Below are 23,233 nucleotides of genomic sequence, written 5' to 3'. Positions count from 1 at the left end.
ACTGTCAATTCTCCTAGACATTGCTAAAGAGAGAAATTCAATAGCTTTGTTTATGGCTATAGTTGTGGGGATAAGTCTAAAATTTTATGTAGTGATTCCAAAAGGAAAGAAATATGAGAAAATCCCACTTTATACCTATTAAGTCCAAACTATTTACCCTTTAATATTCATGCCTAAAGTATTTACTTTTCCTACGTATACGACCTAAACTATTTACCTGCCTACTCAATCCCCTTTTCCTTTTCAATTTCTCTAAACAAACAGAGTCCTATACCCCAAACATTCTTTTTCCCTTTCAAAATATACCCATAGCTTAGTCTTTTTAGTGAATGATAAAAATCCAGTACAAACCCATGCATTTACCCAAAAACAAATTAGGGTTTTCTATATAAATTTTAAAAGATAAATTTTCATATTATTTTATATGAGTTTCACTCCAAAATCATCTTTCTATATTAGTATATTCTTTTTATGTATTTATTTATTTTTCTGAACCCATGTGTTATTGTGGTTATATATTAAGCTTCCCATATCAAAATTTTTGCGTGTTTGAAGACCCGCCATTGTTGACCTTGAAGTTCCTAAATTTGAAATTTATTTTGAAGATTTGATATTTAATTCAAAGTGGGTGCTGTAAAATATGGCTTATAGTGCCTTTAGGAAGTTTGCAGTGAAATTTGGTCGCATTTGGAGGTGGTTTGAGATACTTGAGAACGAATTTTTCGGCTGAATTTTAAAGAACACAATTATCCAATAGTATACTGCTACGGTATACTACTATAAGAGTAAACAGCTATACTGCAATAATATACTATAATAGTATATATAATATACCATAATGGTATACTGTAATAATATATAATATATTATAATAATATACTGTAATAATATACAATATACTACAATAATACACTTCGGTTGCTATTTGTTAAATCATATGGGTGCTACTGTGAAAAGCTAAAATTATGGTTATAGTCCGAATTTGGTTGTTGATAATTGGAAAAAAGATAAAAATTGCTCACCAATGAACAAGCTTTGAAGCTTTGATTTGAGAATTAAAAGTTTAATACAGTTTTGATAGTATACCGCGACAATATACAATATACTATAAGAGTATATAGCTATACTGCAACAGTATATTGTAATAGTATATAATATAATGCAATGGTATACTGTAATAATATGCAATATACTATAATAATATACAGTATACTATAACAATATATATCAATTATTATTGTTTTATCATCTGGGTGCTATTGTACAAAGCTAAAATCGTGGTTAAAGTCTAAATTTGGTGGTTGATAATTGAAGAAAAACAAAACTAGTCCACCATTAAAGGAGCTTTGAAGTTTTTGGTTTGGGAATTAAAAACTTAATAATTGTTTTGACTTTGAATGCAGGTGGATATTATTAAAACTTGTTGCAAACATTTATACAAATTTGAATATGAAGTTTGAGTTCATTTAAAGTTGATCTGGAGTGGATTTGGTCAAAAATTTCAAGCTAAAGATCTTCTCCAACACTTAGTCTCCAATTTAAATTTTTGGTTGTACCTATATGAAATATTGTAAGGTTTTATTTTGCTTCCTTTGAAATTGGTACTTATTTCAACTTCTTTCAACTACAATAGGTATATAATGTAAATAGTTTATGGAAGGGTTGAGCATTAAAAAATAATTGGGTAGGGAGGAAAACTTTATGGGTAGGAGCGGGTAAATAGTTTGTGGTGGGTGAGTATTTGCCAATGTCCTACATTGGTAGTTAAAAAGATTGGGAACCTACATATAAGATGTAGGAATCTCTTAATGGTGTGAGGCCTTTTGGGAAAAATCGGGCGGGCTTGGCCCAAAGAGGACAGTATCATACCATGATTTTGAGAAAATGACCCTCTATAACCCCTCAAAATTTTAATAGCCCATATTTTCCCCCATTGACACGAAATGGCCCTCTGACCCAAACATATTACATCTAATAGCCCGAAATATCTATTTTGTATAATTTATGTATAGTGACAGTATATTTTGTATATTTTTTGTATAGTGACAATCTATTTAGTATATATTTTGTATAGTGACAATTTATTGTATATAAAATGTATAATGGCAGTCTATTTAGTATATTTTTGTATAGTGACAGTCTATTTTTTTTATATATTTTTGTATACTGATAGTCTATTTAGTATATCTTTTATATAATGACAGTCTATTTTTATATATATTTTGTATAGTGACAGTTTATTGTATATAAATTGTATAGTGACACTCCTATACAATTCCTCTTGCTTTCTTTTGTTTCTAGTTGGTTGTAATAGATTTGCCTATAACCTTGAATTAATGTGAACCTCGTTGGTTAAGGTATAAAAGCTACATATAGAATTGAGGAAGATGACAGGTATAAAATTGGCATCATAAATCAAAACTCCAAAGGTGTCATATTGCTCATGAATGTGAACATTTCATTAACAATGTACAACACAAAGAAACCAAAGAGTATTTGTTCGACAAAAAATAGACCTTGTCGCCTCAATCTATCATACCCTTTTACCCAATATGTTGTTCTGGCAACACATGATACTGTAAGTACCCAACTAGTATATTTTTACAAAACCTAGAAAAAGACCTAATAGGAGAATACAACTTCCTCCTACAATAGGAGGAAGAGTTTTTGAAACTCAAACACCGGCGACCCTCCATTAAATCCGGCGACTCTTTCTTATCGTTTTATTTACTGTTTTGGGGATTTTGATATTATGAAAATCTAGATCTAAAAGATGGTTTGCTTGCTATTTGAATTTCGGCAGATCTAGCCGGTATATAGCTTTTCCGGCGACCGTGAAATTTTCAGCCACTGTTGCGACCGGTGAAGTTTTCAGGCTAAACCATTTTGGGCCGAAAATCATTTCTCCGGTGAACATGTGTTTGTGCTTGTGGATCAGATGTATTATTCGGTGGCTAGCCACTAGAATTACTTTTGGGTTATAAAATGTATATTGTAATTTTGAGCTACCAGGTGTTATAAGTTTGGCCCGAGTGGCTAAAATAAATTTTGCTCGTTAAAAATGTAATTGGACTGCTTTAACCCAATAACTAGTATCAGAGCCCAGGTTCGGCGGGACAAGTATGGAGATGGCAAAGTGATGGTATGGAACGATGCGCACACAAGAAGTTAGTTGCGGACTTCGGTTGCCATAATACTCTTAACAATGTGGGCAACACACAGTTAATCTCGAAAATTGACCCATCGATCATAGTGATGGGCCACGTGGAACTTAGTTCGAGAGGGAGATTGTTGGGTGTGCGAATAAAGTCTCATATTGGTAGCTGGAAAGATTAAAAACCTACATATAAGATGAATGGATCTCTTAATAGTGTGAGCGCTTTTGAGGAAAAACGTGCGGGCTTGGCCCAAAACAGACGATATATCATGTTAAGAGTGTCCATCAGGCCATTTTAGCCCAACAGGTTGAACCATCTAATTTTTTGGTCTCAATTCAAATACCCGACTCTTTAATTTTTCTGTAAGAAAATAAAAATAAATGCGAAGACCAAAGAGTGCAGAACAAATTCTTTATACAAGAGTTGATTTAAATATGTTAAAGAGTGTATAATTGAAAGAGGATAAGCATTATGTGGAGACATCCTTGAATAAAAATGTGAAGACACATTTTGGCAACAAAGAATACAACAAATTCTTCATTGAAGTATGAGTCCCTTTCTTTGCCATACAAAAACCAAAGGATAATTCAGCATAAGAGTTTGAAGTCAAGAAATGTCATGGTCTGTTGTCAGCCATGCCCATCAGTTCCTTGGAGAACAAAATTGTAACATTAACAAAGCCAAAGACAACAGATCAGTGCTTGAGAGCAATCAAATTCAATTTCTCAATCAAAAGGAAATATTTCATCACAATTCAATTCTCTGCTCAAAATGAACTCCTAACATCAAATATGAAGCAGGAGCAAAGGGGGAAGTCGGAAATTAAGCAAAACAACATCAATCGAAATGTATAGCTTTGTCGTAGCTCATAATACAGGACCAAACAATAGCATCTGAACTTTGACAGTATCAAAAGTCCCACAAGCTTATTCAAATAGTGGATGAAGATCTGTTGATAATAGCTATCTTAAGCTTCAATCTGTAAATAGTGTAGCTAAACAAAGTGCAATCACTTTTACTGAATCCAACTACCAATTTCCAGGTTGGCACTCTCCAAGATTCCTGTGTTACTTTGCCTGTCTTCAACATGTCTCTATGCCTAATATAACTGTGCCTGATTATCAAAGAGAAAAAGGATTTCCAGAACTAATACATTTTCCGAGTGAAAGAAGGAGTTATCCGCCTTTCTCTTTTTGTTCCTTTAACCGCACAATGCTTTTCAACCATTGCTTCCATGCAGCATCTTCCTGCTGCTCAATCCATGAAAGGAAGCAGCTATCGAGCAAGCAGAAGAAATTGACATAAAGAAGCTGATACCGAACTGGTATATACCGGAAGTTGGCTACCTGCACAGCAGGCCAAATGCCACCCTCTAGTATTAAGGCCGGTAGAAAGTCTCTCTTCACACCTTCAATAACTTGAGCAGTATTTTTCCCAGTGGAGTAGCCCATATACGTGAAAAAGACAAGTAAATCCAGGGGCCCAAAGATTACACCATCAAGTGCCACTTTTGTAGCAACAAAACGTATGGATTTAGGTTGCATTTGAAGTCTCAACCTTATGAAGCGATCCAATCCTTCGTACCTAAACAGATACAATAGTGAGATCCATTCACCCCGACATTTCGGAAGTAAAATTTATCTGCAAGCTATTCAATTACCACTCAAGACTTGTTACTTTCAGTTGTTACAACATAACAGTAATTTAAGGCTAATAAAAGATGCTCGAGCACATCAAAAAATTATTCCCGAGTACAAACAACACATGTCTAGCCACATAATTCCAACATCATCTCTTTATTTAGTTTGTTTGTGCTAGGCAAAGCATTTGTCACCAGAAATTCAAGTACTTACACCAGTACATTCTACTAAACAAACTAGTGAAATTTAATTTTGCAGGAGAATCCAATATCAGGAAAAGATTTAGTCTCAATATGTGGTCTGACCCTGGTTTGGATTATGTTTTGCCAAGCCTTCCAATAGTTAAAGTCATATGCACTAAAAACCTCACTTAGTAAAGTGTAGAACAGATCACAAGAGGAGAGATTCAATAGTGGCATCGCCACTGGCACATATAAAATAAACAGATACTGAATACTCGATATTTAACTATGAACACCCAGATATAAACGTAAGGACTGCATAGATTGAGAGGGACAATACGAAAGGAAATTGATGTTAAACTAAAACTTCAGTATTTATCTATTGAATGTTTCAAATTGGATGCAGAATCTATTATATTATACTTCAATAAAATGACATGCATCAACACATTAGACAGTCTGATCGTGGTCCTTGAAGAGAGGAAATGAAAATAAATCCAACATAGCACAATAAAGTTCCAGTGCTTTTTTTACCAAAGCGTTTAAAGAGATGCATGCGAAGTAAGACATATTCCACTTTGCAGTTACTGCTACAAAGAATCAATATTTACTGCTAAGCTATGTAAAGTTGCAGAAAGCTCATTATATCAGATGGCAAGACAGAAATCTGTCCTATGTTAACTTGTTTTGAACAAGAAGGATTGAAATACCCCAAGAATAATTTAGGCACAAGTAAAAAATTCAACAAAGACTATATAGAAGGTAGGAGGCTTTTTCACAACTCATAAACTCTTGAATCTCTCTACATCATAGCTACCTCTCCACAATAGAAAATATGTAATAGCACACATATAAGAAAAATAGGAGTACGTTCCTCTGTTGCATCATCTAAGTTGCTCGGACTCTGGCGCTGATGTCCGATACGGATGTGGATCTAGAGGTTGGATCCTTTATGATCTAAATTTTAAGACTCGGGGGTATGGATCCGGTACGTATATGGGTGCGGGTATTCGGCTAAAAATAATTTAAATATCTGAAAATAGAGTTATAAAAATATGCTAAATTATGAGACATTATGTGAAAAACTAATAAGGTATTCCGAGAAGGAGAAAATATTGATCAAGAGGAGAATCCGAGAAGGAGATAAAAGGAAAATGACTGACATAAAAGTTTCTATACAAGGTAATCCATTTTCTTCAATTTCATCCTAGCTTTTGTTTTGAATTCAGAAATCACCATATCTGTTCCGAGTTTCTCCGTTGATTTTGGTCAAAGTACCCAAATTCAGTTGACCAGATCCGGTACAGATCCCACACCCACCCCACGTCGTGTAGACATGGGTGCGGCACTGAAAGTGAAGAGTCCAAGCAACTTAGGGCATCATTAACTATATATGAAGGGCAAACTCTGCAGATTTAGCAAGAGCAGCAAAAATTCTTGAACAAAGTATATAGCAGCAAGCATGAAATTAACCTCACAATTACTAAAAAGTTACTGAAGTTTTCCACTATAAAGATGCTAGATTGATATAAATTGACATCAGCGCCCAATTTTGAGAAATTTCAGAAGGTTGTGAAAGGTCTAGTAAATTTGAGACTACATTTTTACTATTATTTGACAAAGGAAAGAAGTATATTTTATTAATTGATAACTTTGACATAACAATGCCAGTATGCCAGACTCCGTCAGCCCCCTCAAAAAGAAATGTACCTCATGAAGTAATAGTAATCACAGAATACTACTCATCAAAAACAATAACAATAACAAAAACAAGGTCACTGGGTGAAGCGTGGAGATCAGTGACCTAATCAGAAGCTAACACACATTCCAAATAAGCAAAAAAAAGGTCTACCAGAAGTGGCCAACGGGTCCGACAAACGCAAAGCCAAACAAGCTTGTTGTGGCAACTCGTCTCCAGTTGATTGCAAATTCTTTTTCTTTATCCTGCAGTAAAAAGGAATAACATTTCCCAATAAATAACATCAGCGGCAGACAAACGGCTCGATGTCATGCAAGAACACAGCTATTACATGAAAATCAGACTGCCAATATTCTTAAAAAGGCGATTCTTGCAAACAACTTCAGTATGAGTGAAAGGACTAAAATAGAAAGGCAGCGGGGATCTGTCTTGATTTCAGCAATCACAAGAACTAACTAAGGTTGTAGCCAAAAAAACAAAGAAAATTGAAGGCAAACCTTCCCGCTTTGACAAGTAATCAAGAGAAAATGTTGTTATTTGTATCAGTAACATCCGAAAAAACATTTATTCCTTCATTTGTTCCTTTTCTGTTAATGGAAGCAAAACCACTCACCCACTTAATTAACATTTAATGAGCTAGTTTTGAATCAGTATTGCACTCCACAGCAAAACTCGGAGTAGTTAAATGCGGGCTTGAGCAATGAAGCACGAGATGCTATTTTTACCAGCCGCTTCGTCTTGCTAAGACAGCTTCAGTGCAGGCACCAAAGATAAGGCGCATGTCTCAATAAAAACCATACCACTAACTGCTTTTATATAAATAGAAAATTAGGATAAGTTATGAGGCTCGTACCCCGTATTTTGAAAAGGCAACACCAATCAATAAATATAGCGGCAAATTGCTGTATTGTTACAAAAATAATAAGGTTACTAATTAAGAACAGGAAATTAGAAATTTAGTATAAGAAAACTAGTCATTAAGTTGGATATCCCAGAAGGGACAAGAAAAGTAGTCGTACACTCTCAATCAAAAGCTTAAAAAATTGTATTGGTGCACCTCAATCAAAATTTGCAGTGGTTTTAAATTTAGTTGACACAGGTTTCACCTTATATATAATTTACTTTATTGTAGTTTTTCCAATCCATCTAATGTAGTTTGTTTTTTAAATTATATTTTGTAACGTTGTATCAAATTTTTTTCCAACCGGTTGTTCTTCACTACAGCAAGTGCTTTATCAGGCTTTGCACTTAGAAACCCAAATAGACCAATGCGGCTTTCTACATTTTCCACACTTAAAAGCACTGGCAAAACTATCAATAAGTGCCCTCATAAGCACAAGGAGTTAATCATCCTTCCCCTGAGTGTAGAGCAAACAGAATCGGAGGGCCAGAAACAATGAATGTGGATACCACCCAGCTTTTTTGTTTTATTTACGAGTTGAACAACAGTGAAGTTCTCCTGAATAATACCTTTGACTAATTAAACTTCTGAAATTCCTACCCATGGTTCAACAAACATTCCCATTCAATAAAAGAAGGAATGCAGAGGAAACAAAATATTAATGCCTTGCCAATATTTCCTTCCGAACTTTCTCAGAAGCAAGTTTTTTTTTGTTTTTGACTAGAAATGATTTAAAATGTTTTAGGAAAAGGAACAAAGGAAAAATATAGAGGCGAAAATGTTAGCTTGCAAAGTAACTAGTAGGCTGTGGTATCTTTTCATGGGTATGAAAGGTGTGAAATGGGCAATACCTAGGACAACTGCAGAAATGTTAGCTTGCTGGAATGACCCAGGTATTCTACTGAGGCAGAAGCATTGATGGAGGTTGATCCCAATATGTATTTGGTGGACAATTTGGTTGGAGAGAAATTCAAGGTGCTTTGAAGATAGAGCTAACACTGATCAGAAGATCAAGACGAATTGTATATTTTTGTTTCACTTTTGGTGTAAAGAAGCTCTGGTAGAGGATGTAGAGTCTATAGTGGATATTATTGGGTCTTTGTAACTACCACAAGTCTGGGTTTGCGTTTTTGCTCTTTTTCGAGGGTCGTGTAACTATCTTTAACCTTTAGCATAATCTTTATGCTAAAGGGTTTTCTACTTAATTTATAAAACTTGTTACCTTCTCAAAAAAATATATATATAGAGGCGAAAAAGGGAGGATGGATGGAACACTCGCTGATACAGCAGTTTGTGCGAGAAAGGAAGAAAAGAGCAACATTGAAGGATACTGCTGCAAATTAAGGCCGAAGCTTTGAAGGTTGTCTCTTGCACATTAGGGCGGCAACCTTGAAGGTCTGTGCTGCAAATTAGGGCGATAAATCGATCTCTCTTATCTATTCTTACAATGAAAGACAAGTACAATAGTCTTAAAAGACAGTTACCCCCTAACAAGCAATATGAAGGGCAAAAAGAGAAAATAAATTGAATCTAGCAGGCAAGTGCCTATTTGCGAAGGTGTTGAAAGGCATGCCTTAAGCCAGAGGTGAACACCTAAAGTAAAAAGAAAAATGCCTCACCAAAGTAGTACCCACCCCTTGTTGTCTCAAGCTGGTCGAATTACTCTAAACCTATTGGACGCACTTTATACCCGATGTGAGACATTATATAATTCAAGACCATCTTGCACATGTTACTCAATTCTGTAGTACACACAGTGAACTTCAAAACATACTTGCAAGTGCGAGAATGAGCTTGTAAAAGGTTGACTCTAGATGTCATATGAAAGAATCTGAGCATTCCAAAAACTTGAGGCAACAGATGAGTGACTCAAGACCTTTATAGACATCTTTGAATGCCCTTATAAACTGAATGTGGGGCTTTATATAGCTTATCAGAAGGAACTATCCTTTGGCAGGACACAAATAATGGAATAGTACCCACATTCTTTGCAATATCGCCAAACCAATTATAATTGAGGAACTCCACGATATGAGAATTTATACTCTCAGGCTTCCTTCTACTAAAGTAAGAGTATCTGTGCGGCTCATCATGGTTCCAGAAGCAAGGAGATGAGAGTTGATAGTCAGTTTTTAGTTGAGTTGGTTGCATTCTTAAGAAAAGGTGAAGTATGACTTTAAAATGGATTTCCAACTAAGATCTTTCTACAGCGATGAATAGGAAAGAATGATTATTTATCAAAACAACAACAAAAACAATAATAATGAGCTCAATGCTCATCCATGGTATAAGTAGGCAAGTAGCAACTTTGCTGTGATCTCACCTCCTAGCATGAATGAAAGAACACTCAGAGGAACAAATCCATACAAACTGCAAGTAGCATTATGAGAAGATTTTGATTAAGGTTGAGTTAAAGTGAAGTGGTGTAAATGGATATAGAGATGACAACTGAGGAGATTTCAGATCTCTAAGTACTATAAGGATTTGTTTCCCCAGAAACCATCAGTCACCAAGGTCAGAAACCACGAATCCGTCATTTCTAATTGGACTACCGGGTCAATGGAGCCTTACACGAAGGAAGAAACGAGTTGGTTAAGGATATATTGCTTAGACCAAGCAGTACACTAAACCCTTTCACTATTGTAGTAATGTGGCAAAGAAAATTATGAGTGAAAGGATTTTATTGTGAATTAAGGTGTGGGAAATGGATTCCCCTTTCACTAGTCTAGTCATTGAAAAGGCTTACTCCGTCTAGGTGATGTACTGCAGACTAAGATAGTCCAATTAATATAAGAGTGTCAAAGCATCTGTCCTGATGGATTATGTGATCTTTGTCAAAACAACTTTGGCTATTTCATAGTGCTCTCTGTGATATGCATACTCTTGTGGCTGCATTAATCACAAATAATAGTCCGATACAAGGAAATTGGTTTCTTCAACTTGTAACTGTAAAGGCTCGTGAGCCCGTACCTTGAGTTTTTCTATGAATTTTTCAAGAGAAAGAGCTTCTGAGTATTAAACAAAGGTGACATTAGCATGCCTTGGCAAAACCCAACTCAAAGAATAGCACTCATAAAGATTTTTAGTATGTTCGGATAGGGTGAAAGAAGAGTAGCAATACGACAGAAAATAAAAGAGATAGGCTAAAGGAAATATTGCTTGTTTTGTTAGGAAGTGAAAGAAGAGGAAAGGAGGAAGTAGAACTCCATATTTCCATACACCTTGAGGAATAGGATAAGTGTTATCCTCAGGGAAAGTAAATCATTTAGCTCCCTCCTTTTACCCTTCTCCTTTTCCGGCTTCAACCAAATATAGTGTAAAAGCGACAAAGTGCTAGCAAGTAAATCGTTACTCAATGGTGGATGATGCTATTTAAGTAACTTTAGAAGATAAGAATAGTCTTTTGATGGTCCAACTACTCTTAGGACAGAGATGGGGAAGGCCAAACTGGATACCAGAGTGACGAAACCATTGAGATCTGAATTCCAGATACTATGACTTTGACTTGTGCCTCTTTAGCCCTCAGCTGAAGAACAACAACAACTATGTCTCGCTCTCAACCTGGTTAAGGTCGGCTGTATGAATCCTCTACATTTTGCTCTATTTGGGTTCAATTCATTCAGGTATCCAATAATTTATCTTTTAAACAAATAAAGGATTCTCTTTAGCCCTCAGTCCAACCTAGCTACAAATTATATTAAAAACATATTCATGGCATGAATACTCATGGGGTGGTTCTTTCCCCACCCCTTATTATCTCGTTTTCTTGTTTTCCTTTTTTCGATGACGATGGTATCTGGCTATCTGCACCAGCTTAAGCGTACTTCGACTAATTCCACCGGTATCTACTATCTCCTACCAGCACGTGCACCAAGTAACTCTGACCACCAAGGCTTGGGCAGATAGGAAGCAATCACCTAGTGTTTGTTTTTCCTCCGCTGAGATTTGAACCTAAGACCTCATCCTTCTCCTATCACTTCATTGACCACTCGTCCACACCCTTGGGTCCTACTCTCTCTCATTTTCTTCCACAGCTACCCAATGAATAAAAATAATTAATGTACACCACAAGCAATGTGGAAATGAATCAACATTAAAAGATAAATCCATTCTAATTTCATAGCAGAGTCATCACATAAACAACCAGAAACCCATTCCTAACAGAAACAACACAAAAAAACCAAATGCCCAATTGAACAAAATATGCAAAAGTAGGATTTTAACAAAAATGAAAAAGGAAAGGAGAAGCTTACAGAGCGAAGATGAAGGTGTTTTTTGGCAGTGTAGTGAGTGACAGCTTGAGCAGCAACATCCCCAAAACCCCAAATCAAACCGGAGCTGATGACTTGCGTCTTCACCGGATGTACTGCCAAGCAATTTTGGTACCATTTCCACAGCCGCAACATGTAAAAAACACACTAGTATAAACCTAACAAAGATTATTTCTTTCTTATTTAATGTGCTCACAAAACACGCACACACACAGTAAAAAGGTTGAAAGATATATTGAATTTTTGACAAATGGAAATGGTTGAATTGCACACTCACTCTCTCGGGGGTAAAGCTTTTTGCTTCGATGAACCAACTCCTTCCCCTTCTGAAATTGGTCACGCAATTTGAGGATTTATTTATTTATTTATTTGATTCTTAAATTATTACAGCAGGTATTAAATGCGTGTTGTACATTTTATGTCAAATAATAACAAACAAAGATATTTACTGTGTTACTACTTCATTCTATTAGCGATAATAGGTGGTTCATAAAGTATTAGTGTGTAATTGATTTTTTTGGACAAGTTTGAGAGATAATTTATGTAATTCTTCTAATTCTGTCGCATCAAAACTTATACAAATGAAAAAAAAAAATCATATACTCATATTTTTTCTCTGTATTTGAATTTATTCTTTAATGTTTATACTATTTCATTAGGTCATAACGAAATAGTATATAATATTAAACTACTAAGTAAGGAATTTAAATATATTTAATATATAAAATAAAATTATATGATGTTTTCCTATCAGACAATTTTTATATTTTCTTTCGTTGTTACTTGTTACTAATATAATGTGGAAGACAAATTATACATATTAAACTCGGTCTATAAAATGGTACCAAATAGAAATAGTATCCACTATCCAGTCAAATATTTCGGCAACTAATCTATTCATTTGTGTTTGTGATATTAAAATTTAGGTTTTACTTTGTTGACTATACTTAGCAAAATTGCAGATTACTACTCTTTAAAATATAGTAGGGGGCTAATGGACATGCAATGAAAAGTTTGGTTCATATTATGAAATAAAGTGAAATACTATACTTGAACTATACACTTAACACAATACTTAAACCAACTCTTCCATACACTAGAACAAATATGGAGATTAGGAAACAGTTTACCATTCCCATAGAAACTAGAAAGTAAGACCAAAGAAAAAATTCAGCATAATTAAAATGCAATTTCTCCATCGCAAAAGAAATATTTTATCACAATTCAATTGCATGACATGTCTCTATACCATAATACCACTATGTCAGCTTACGGAAGAGAAAAAGTAATATACAATCAGACCACTCTATAACAGCATCCTTATATAACAATATTCACTACAAAAGCAAGTTTTTCCATAACCAATTTTCATGTTATATTATAATATATGCTCTCTATAACAATATTTTACTATAACATCCAAAAATATTCAGAACAAACAAGGTTATTATATATATATATATATATATATATTATTCCTAGTGAGAGAGGGAACAAAGCTACCATATATAAAATTAATAATCCGTGGATGTAATTACGTACTTTCTTAGTACTGGTTTTTAACATCAATAACACTTACCATTTCCTTTTAAAAAAAAAAAAAGAGCAAGTTACTGAAGTTTCAAATATATATAAATATGCCTAAGTTATATCAACAACAACAACCCAGTATAATTCCACTAGTGTGATCTGGAAAGGGTAATGTGTATGAAGACTTTACCTCTAATCTGGGTTAGAGAGACTGTTTTCGATAAAACTCCGACTCTCTTCCTCCAAGAATTCTCCATTTTGCTCTTGGGGTGACTCGAACTCACAACCTATTGGTTGGAAGCCTACTTTGTATCAATGCTGCAATATGTAAAAGTGACAGTAAAACCAAACAAAGATTGCTCCTTTTTTCTTCATTGTGCTCACACACACAGATACACGGTGAAAAGGAAGGGGAAGGGGAAAAAAATATCATGGCTGCTGTAAGTGTGGGTTCTTCACCACCCTTTTGTTTCCCATGTACAGTTTTACTTTTCTTTTTATTTATGTTCGGTATTTGAACTTGATCTTTCATTCCGGAGAAAATGACAAAAATAGTTGGGTATTTCCAAAAGGCAAAATGGACAAATATAACCCTCTACTTTCGTATATTGTCTATATTTAACATTCGTTATACTATCCTATCAAATTTACCTTACCATCAACAAACTTTTAAAAATTACCCCTTGATCTGTTAAATAATCTAAAATCTTCTATTTTCCTTTTATTTAAATCACTTGTTGTTTTTCTTGCTCCACTATTTTCAGAAATTACTGTTAATGTAAATGCTAAAGGTACTAGACCATACAAATTATTCATGAATATTTTTAATTACCAATGCACTCACTCCTCTTCTTGTGATAATGAGTTTGGAATTGGTTTAAATTTTATTTATTTTTCAACTATATACACACCGTAGAATTCAATGAGTCTATTTATTATTTATTATATGCAGCTGATCATCATGTATGTACATGTATATTCGAATATATTTTGTTATTATCTAGTTAGTATAGAGCTCGATCGACTAACTTAAGAGTGCACAATGCGTAGGCATTTGATTAAAGCAAAATTGAATTCGACAATGTAAAGTCTCCAAGTAACCTCAACTTCTACCACTAATACTTGCAAAGTCTCCATACCTTTGGTGCAATGAATTCATTAAAGTTGGGATGTTTTAAATACTTTTGGAATTTAGACAAGTTACCTAATTTATATTCTTCAATTTAGTATACTTTGTTTACTAACCATTGTATTATTTTAATATTTCTTTCTCTTATTTTTTTTCCAATTAAAAATTTAGGTAAATGCCAATTATTTCGAAAATAGTGGATCAAGAAGAAGAATAAGTGACTTAATTAAAATAATTTGGGAGATTTTGAGTCATCTGTAGGACTGAGGGGTAATTTTTAAAAGTTTTCTGATTGTAGGGGCTAATTTGGTCAGATTGTATAACGGTAGGGGTAAATTTGGCAGGATAGTATAACGAAAGTTAACTGTAGACAATATTCGAAAGTAGAGTGGTATATTTGGCCATTTTCCCTTTTCAAAATGACTCCTTAAATATACTTCTGAATCATTTTGGTCCTTTTTAAGTTTTCCAAAGTGAGCATTTTTGTCTTAAAAAAATATTTAACTAGTTGTGTTGTTAAATTTAGTGAGAGATGTGAAAAAAAAATGTAATATGAACTGACTTTTGGAGGTGTAATTTTTGTAGCTTTTGCGTTTATTAGTTGAGGATTTGACGGAACTACATGTATCAATCGTTTAAATTTTGTTCTGGTGGGATCAATTCAATAAAAGAAAAAAAAACAATTCGAGTCGGTGTTGAAACAATTCATTGCATTTTCTCCTGGAGTTAAATATTTTCTTCTACTTCATACTCTGTTAAATGTAACGAACAAAAAATGCTCATTTTTTGCAATCTTAAATGACCAAAACTGCTCAGAATTATATTTATATGACCATTTTTTATGCTGTAGGGAAAAGTTTCTCTTGTTCACTCTTGCTTCTTGGTTAAGATATGAGAAAACAAGAATAATAAGCAGTATTAATACACAACCATTGTCTCCACCTTCTACAATTGCACATTTCGATCTTTTACCTCTTCAAGAGACCACACAAATTAATAGTACTATATTAACTAGCAGCAATTCAAGGCTAAAGAAACCTTATTAAAAGCTACCATTTGTTTTACCAGTTACATCAAAAGCTATAGTAAGGCAAACATAACTTGAGTATCATTAGCTTTAATCTAGAGAGGGGAAAAAGATGTATAAGATAGACAGTCTAATGTAGTACTGGCATATCGATTTCTTTATTAAATCCATGCTCCTTCAATCCATCAACGGTTGAAGGAAAAACTAATTAAGTTGCTGTCTTCAGCTCAGGAGCTGCAGCAGTCGAGTAAACTGGGTGAAGCACATGGCCATCCTTGGGCTCAACGTGCACCCACTTGCGTCCACTCAGCTTGTGGCGCTCAAACTTTACACAACCTTCTTTCAGAGCATAAAGCGTGTGATCTTTCCCTATTCCAACATAGTTTCCAGGATGGAATCTGGTTCCTCTTTGACGAACAATAATATTTCCAGGTATCACCCTCTGCGTCCAAAAAATTATATCAGAATAAGAATACCAAAGGATGCAAAAAATTGGCTTGAACTCATACTTGGTACGCGATGGTTTTGATAAAGTTTCTTTTCAACCCATAATTCCATCATCTCCATGTCATCAACGAAGAGAATCCTTACCTCTCCACCAAATTTCTTTACCCCTAGATTCTTTGGTTTTGAATCACGGCCATTCTTAGTGGATCCTGCTGTCTTTTTGGTAGCCCAACGCTTAAACATCAACCCCAATCCTTCTCCTGATACATCTAAAATTTTCACAAGTAAAACATATGTCAGAAAATTCAAAACTTCTTGGTGGCGTTTGTTTCAAATTTTACAAAACTGAGTTTTGCATCTTTTCTCAAGTTTTTGCAAAAACTTTTTGAATGATGAAGTTTCTTTTTTTTTCTGCAAGAGTTTAAAAGCTGAACGAAGTTATCTGTATCTGCAGAAACTTCATCAGACAGTTCTATCAAATGCAGTCTTCGAACATTTTTATATATTTATTGTTTTGAAAGCAGATGCTTCATGAAAGAGTACATCAAAATACATACCACTCGCGCCACTGTAAGTAGGTGTTCTTGTTATGAGATCTCTGATATTTAACCTCCTAAACAATGATGTTGCAGGGTTCATTCTGTCATTCACCAAGCCTGGCACTGACGATAACGAATGATATCGTGTATGTTAAGGATGAAAACACTTCACTGACGCATCAGCTACAGGATATGCAACAAATAAATAGTTGAATTTGGTCCATCGAGAACGAAAGTACGTACGCTCACAGTTTAGTAAATTAAGCTCACAACAAGGTAATTAAACGGCTGCATTCCTGTGCTTTTGCTCTCATCCCCTTTTATCAAACTCCTTGGTGCAATACTTAATACTTTATCTTTATCCTCGTGCTCTCTATAGCTTCTTCGGTCACTTTACTCCTCAAACACTGTTATCCTAGTTCATGTCCACCTTCAAAACATTAATAATACAGCTCATACTAGTTAACACGCTTCATAAAACTAGATGACCTACAACCTCAGCTCTTTTGATTAAAACATTCCTCCCCTGCCACGACCCCACTAAAATAGTGGACAGCATCTACACAGAGGTGCGGCTGTCAAAGCATTCTAGAAACCTCAATGATAACCTTGGCAGAAAAGTATGTATTACCAGAAGTACTAATTATCAAGTTCTCCAACATGCTAAAACAAGACACAAGGACCCATCTGGACGAGTTGATAAGGATTTCAACGATTTTTTTTTTTTTTTTGATAACTGAGAACTCCCCCAAGGATCAGTGGCGCATGGTTCGAAACTCGGTGCACAATGGGGTTGCCCCTCTATACTTCTCCACCAGAATACCAGCTTTTGTCTGAGGGTTAGAACCTGTGACATGCGCCTAATACACATATCACAAACAGCGCTCTGAGCACTAAACCAAAGCCCTGGGGCGATTTCAAGAATTTTTTTGAAATGATCGAGAAATCCAACTAGGGCCAACCCTTAAGACCAACCAAAGCCTCCGAAACTCGAGAATAATGGGCCCGTCCCTCTACCCTTCTCAAATACGAGGTTTAGTTTGCATGGCGCAGTGCTCTAACCTATAACCTAAGTCACAAGTCCCTCAACCTTTGCCACTTGAACTAGATTTCAAGGACATTTTAGATTGGTTGATACTGAAATAGCTGAGATTTGTGAGGACTATTAATTCAAATTTGTTTCTAATAATTGGAAGTATTTGGTACATGATTTGATATATATGAGTAAGTCGCAAAGGATTGAAAACTCGCAATATGATGATAGAGATTCCTTTCTTTTTTTTTTGCCAATCCTTCTTCATACTAACATTATAGGACTTCATTAAAAACTAATAAAAGGTAAATTACTAGTAATAAAAAAAAACTCAAAAACAAACTGGTACAACATTGAGCCATTATCGAATAGGCACGAAATAAGAGCTCATATCCAAGTCACTAAAGAACCATAGAAGTTTTCAGAAAATTTATTACTACTAGTAAAAGCAGATTAATACACCTCACAACTTCGGACTATCAATTAACTATGCCTTAACTCTAAATTAGCTAGGATTGACTACATGAAAGCAAAGGATACGGTTTTGAGAGGAAAATGAATAGAACAATAGACAAAGAAGGAACTTACCCACTGGATTTGCAGGAGAAATAGAGGAAGAGGTTGAAGTTCGCCGCCGACGAAGAGTGGTGTGAACGCGCCGAAGCAGACTCGCGCAATTTCAAATTGGGGCTGATAATATCACTCGTTATTTGGGTCCACATAACCCACTAATAGTATTTGGGCTGAGTTTGAAATCCATTGGATCTGTCTCGAATCTGATGAGGCCCAAGTATTTGAATGGCACCAAATAGTCATTTTAGAGGGCTACTATTTAGAAATTAGCCAATATGTCATGAATTTCAGTTTTTTCAATTTAATTTTTTAGGATATAAAGTCCTGAAATTAAATTTTTTTTGTTTAAATTTTAGGACAAAATACGTACTGGTTAATCCTTAATTAACAGCTCTAAGAAGGGCTATTTGTGCACATCCCTCAATTTTTTGAGACCAATTATGCTACAGAGGTCTAAATATAGTTTGCAATCTGAATTGCAAACTGTAGGAGAATATTTGAGCCAATACAATGGTGTTTGAGCTTTGGACCAGGTAAATTATAATGGGATTTTTTCGTTCCTATAAAAAAAAATAGATTTCATTATTTCTCAATACTTCATACAATTTAACTACAATTTTTAAACAAAAAAAACTACAGAATTCTAAAATAACAGAATACTACAGCTAATCATTAAATTTTGCCAGGGTATGTGTTTATCGTGTCGTTGAGGACTTGCCCGGGATGTGCCAAAGTATAAAACCACTCTTTTTTATCAACTTTCTCCACTCCAAGATCATACCACGACTTGAGTTGGTTATCTTTTAAAGAATAAGGCGCCTTCCTCCTATTTAAACACATACCAAGTACAATTATTATGTAGTTTCAACTAAAAATCCAAAAATTACATGCACTCGATATTATAAAAAAATGTATAATCTAACCTCTTTGAAATCTTGTTGGTACCAAAGTATAACCACTTATTGAATTCTTCCAACAAGTCAGGATCAACATCGTCGTCAATAACCCCAGTAAATGGATGCTTGATGAGGAAAATTGGAGGTCCAACAGAATTGCTTCCCCCATAATTGTAAAAAGGGAGAAGGGGGATCTTGCATGCTTTCCAGGTTGCCTTGTTCTTCCTTGATGCACAGAGGTTGTTTCATCTTCATTAAGCTCGCCGAACTTAACAATCTGGGATAAGTTCTCTGGCAGCTCAAAACCATTGGAAATATAATGTATATTATTTGTTGGTAATTTAGACTATATGTAGATATAATGTAGATACATGTTGCCCCTTGAATTTGGGAAGATAAGTCAACACCTACAGGAACATTCTCCTCATTTTGAATGTCATTCATGTGTTTTGTATCTAAGAAAATCATTGGAAATATAATGTAGATTATTTATTCTTAATTTAGGCTATATGTAGATATATTGTAGATATAATGTTAATATAATATAGATACATGTTTTACGGTTGTTGGCCAATACTAGTTTAGCACTACTGTCCGGATTGTGTTGATTGTTCTTTTCTTTGTAATGCTCATCATTTTTCGTAGAACTGCAGTAAACTGCAAGCATAATTTGTTAGGTTATATACTGTATGAATGATAATAGAAACATAGACATGGTAAAACTTATTGTCCAAAATGAATATATTTCGAATGAAACGTTAATATCAATGTTATTATTCTTTTGACTGTTTATTGCCTGTAAAATAGACTTGATGGAATCATTGAGTAGCAATCGAATGCTACTTAGTTCTTCAAAAACCTAAAGAACAAAAAAATATTATAATGTATCTTACAATTAGAGGCATACATACATACATACATACATACATATATATATATATATATATATATATATATATATATATATATATATATATATATGTATAAAGAAAACTAAAAATCAAGAATTACGTATACCTCTTTCTTGAAGATTCCAAAGTCTAAACCCACCTACATATTAAAATAGAAAGAGTTAACGAAATAATTTGCATAACATAAATTAAATAAATCAGCTAGGATTATGTATAGATGTTACCTTATCAACATATTTTTTTAATTTTTTTTATTTATTTCACAATATCTTTCGTGTCATCTATTCTCATTGTGTGCTTATGTCCGGATGGAGATGGAGCATCTGTCTGATGCTCAACCTTTGTTTCAGCTTCTCCAAAATGTATTCAAATTTGTCTGGAAAATTCATTCTTGAAAGCTCTTCCGAGGCTTCAAGTATGTTGGTGGACTGAGTAAAAAAAAATGTGAGGGACATAGTCATAATATGTATAAAATGTGTAGATAATTTGTATTAAATTGTCTGCCTATAAGTGAAAAATATTTACCTTGATCCATGATGGTTTGATCATTCTATCTTCCAATATAGATAATCATATCCTGTCATTACTAGTTGTCCAGTTAAGTATGCGGGGGATCGAATTACCAACCCTTGTACCTATATTAGTGTTGACTGTAGAGCAACACTCATACAACTATATTTGCATAGCGAGTGCAAAACCTCGAATGACATAAAAATGCACAGAAGGGTTGAGCTTGTGCCTAACAGACTGAAGCAATTATGTATGAGCTTTGATACCCCATGCGTAATTCGCATACTGCCCCGATTCCACCAAGTAGAACCTAAAATGGTCTATCAAACCTAAATTATCTTTGTCTGAATGACAGAGAAAGAATTCTATCAGATAAAGAATACACAGCTTGAGTGCATCCTCATCATTCACCCAACTACGACTGGTTACAATTTGTTTCAAGTATGACTTCTCAACTTTTTTCTTGTTCAAAAAATAACTCCTCATTATTTTACTGTCATACTTAATTGTCTAACCAAAGTCCGTCACTTCTGTAAAACATCTAAGGCCAATGATAAAGGCAAACTCTCTCAATCCAAAGTTCTGTCTCTCACCCTTTATCTCTGTTGTATAAAGTCATAATCAGATGCGTTCAATTCATACTTCATGAGAAGGTGAATTGCCTGATTTTAAATACATATTTTGGGCAGGGAAAGAAATGCCCAAAACATGTCTTCTTAAACAACTTTAACCTATTTTCAGACAATAACACATTAATTTGGCAAGGAGCAAGGTCGGATAATGTCTGGAGCCTAGTGATGCCATAATCAACATCATGTGGTGCAAAAAATATTCTATTCTGCACCAAAAGAAACCGTAAGTTAATAAAACTTGTTTAAAGAACATAAAACAAAATAAAAGCATTTCTACTACAATTTAGCTACAATCAAAAAGACATTAATATATTGCATACAAATAAGTTACAAAATTAGTAAACATATATAACAACTGACTACATTGAAGCTACAAATACACTGATAAAATTATGTTTAGAGAAATAAATTAGAAAGTAACAACTAGACATAATATATACAATTTATTTACAGAAAATGAAACTAACATCTACAAAATAGAGTAATTAATAACCAATAAAACCAACTAATTATGTAGTACACTCCCTAATAAAATAATTTCGAATAATATACAAGAAATCTATAATTTATAGGGAAATGTAGAAAAGTTGATAACCTACAACAAATATACACAATATAGACAACATTTCTACAAATACAAAAAATAAATATGTATAGTCATGAGAATGAGAACATGTTTTTTAACTTAAAAACAAAACAAAATTGTAACTACTAAAACTTTACATTCTCCAATGACTGTTTGGGTATTGTTTTTGGTAATTTTTGAACCTTCTTCTTTTTTAAAGGTTTGACAGTAGGAGAAACTCTGTTTTTTTGCAGCTTTCGGGATAACTTTTTCTTCGACGAAATCATCATCGCGAACAATTTCTTTGTCCTTCCGCTTTACTGATTTACAAGATGTCGAAGCTTTACCAGCATCCCTATCATGCTTAAGTTTTGTTCGAGCTTCTGCCTTAGCTCCACGAGGGGAAAGCTTTTCCTTTGTCTCTGATTTTACATGTGCCGATTTCACTATTTTTTTGGGTGAATCCTATGAGAAAACACTCAAATCAAAAGTTGGAATATCACCAACATTAGCTTTTTAGGGCTAATCTTCGTAGTTGCTTTCTTCTTCATTGAAATGGAAGGAAAATCAGTAGCAACTACTATTTTGGTAGGATTTAGAGATAGAATTCAGAAAAATTGAGAGACATTTTTGAAAAACGTGAAAGACGGGCGTTAATGGAGGGAGATCGTGCAAAATGTGAGGGGCATTGAGAGAGAAACGTGTGGGATATGTACGTTAGAGAGATTATAAGAGTTAATTGATTCTCATTAAATTTTCAAAATGTACATAATTGATAAATTGTATATGCTAATATAATTAAATTAAAATTTGAGTAGGGAGGGCAATAAAGTTTCAAATAGTATATAGGAAATAAGAGCTCATATCCATGTCACTAAAGAACCATAGAAGTTTTCAGAAAATTTATTACTACTAGTAAAAGCAGATTAATACACCTCACAACTTCGGACTATCAATTAACTATGCGTTAACTCTAAATTAGCTAGGATTGACTACATGAAAGCAAAGGATATAGTTTTGAGAGGAAAATGAATAGAACAATAGACAAAGAAGGAACTTACCTACTGGATTTGCCGGAGAAAGAGAGGAAGAAGTTGAAGTTCGCCGCCGACGAAAAGAGGTGTGAACGCGCCGAAGCAGACGCGCGCAATTTCAAATTGGGGCTCATAATATCACTCGATATTTGGGTCCATATAACCCACTAATAGTATTTGGGTTGTGAGTTTAAAATCCATTGGGTCTGTCTCGAATCTGATGAGGCCCAAGTATTTGAATGACATCAAATAGCCATTTTAGAGGGCTGTTATTTAGGAATTAGCCAATATATCCTGAATTTCAGTTTTTCAATTTAATTTGTAGGATATAAAGTCCTAAAATTAAGATTTTTTGTTTAAATTTTTTGGATTAAATAAGTACTGGTTAATCCTTAATTAACAACTCTAAGAAGGGTTATTTGTGCACTTCCCCTAATGTTTTTAGACCAATTATGCTACAGAGGTCTAAATATAGTTTGGAGTCTGAATTGAAAATTGTAGGAGAATATTTGAACCAGTACAACGGTGTTTGAGCTTTGGACCGGGTAAATTATAT

At 34.2% G+C, this 23,233-nt stretch overlaps 2 protein-coding genes across 5 annotated transcripts; both read right to left on the bottom strand.

Annotated features, from left to right (window-relative positions):
* Positions 1-3,852: 3,852 nt before the first annotated feature.
* LOC104118257 (uncharacterized) lies at positions 3,853-12,194 on the bottom strand. The gene is made up of 3 exons (XM_009629467.4): positions 11,834-12,194; positions 6,833-6,924; positions 3,853-4,742 (listed from the first exon to the last, which is right to left on the bottom strand). Exons 1-3 carry the CDS (start codon positions 11,984-11,986, stop codon positions 4,334-4,336), a joined length of 654 nt encoding a protein of 217 aa, XP_009627762.1. The 5' UTR covers positions 11,987-12,194; the 3' UTR covers positions 3,853-4,333.
* A 3,298-nt stretch (positions 12,195-15,492) lies between these two features.
* Positions 15,493-22,818, bottom strand: LOC104118258 (uncharacterized). 4 transcript variants are annotated; one of them, XM_018778291.3, is made up of 4 exons: positions 22,705-22,818; positions 16,542-16,646; positions 16,129-16,253; positions 15,493-15,979 (listed from the first exon to the last, which is right to left on the bottom strand). In XM_018778291.3, the coding sequence occupies exons 2-4, from the start codon at positions 16,621-16,623 to the stop codon at positions 15,746-15,748; spliced, it is 441 nt and encodes a 146-aa protein (XP_018633807.1). In that variant the 5' UTR covers positions 16,624-16,646; positions 22,705-22,818; the 3' UTR covers positions 15,493-15,745. The 4 variants fall into 4 exon arrangements, with proteins under 4 accessions (XP_018633807.1, XP_009627763.1, XP_009627764.1 ...); XM_009629468.4 differs by lacking the exon at positions 22,705-22,818 and adding an exon at positions 18,145-18,257; XM_009629469.4 differs by lacking the exon at positions 22,705-22,818 and adding an exon at positions 18,145-18,254 and having other exon boundaries at positions 16,542-16,706.
* Positions 22,819-23,233: the final 415 nt, after the last annotated feature.

Source organism: Nicotiana tomentosiformis, chromosome 1 (assembly GCF_000390325.3).
Source record: "Nicotiana tomentosiformis chromosome 1, ASM39032v3, whole genome shotgun sequence".
Lineage (NCBI taxonomy): Eukaryota > Viridiplantae > Streptophyta > Magnoliopsida > Solanales > Solanaceae > Nicotiana > Nicotiana tomentosiformis.
This window is presented reverse-complemented; position numbering and strand designations above follow the sequence as displayed.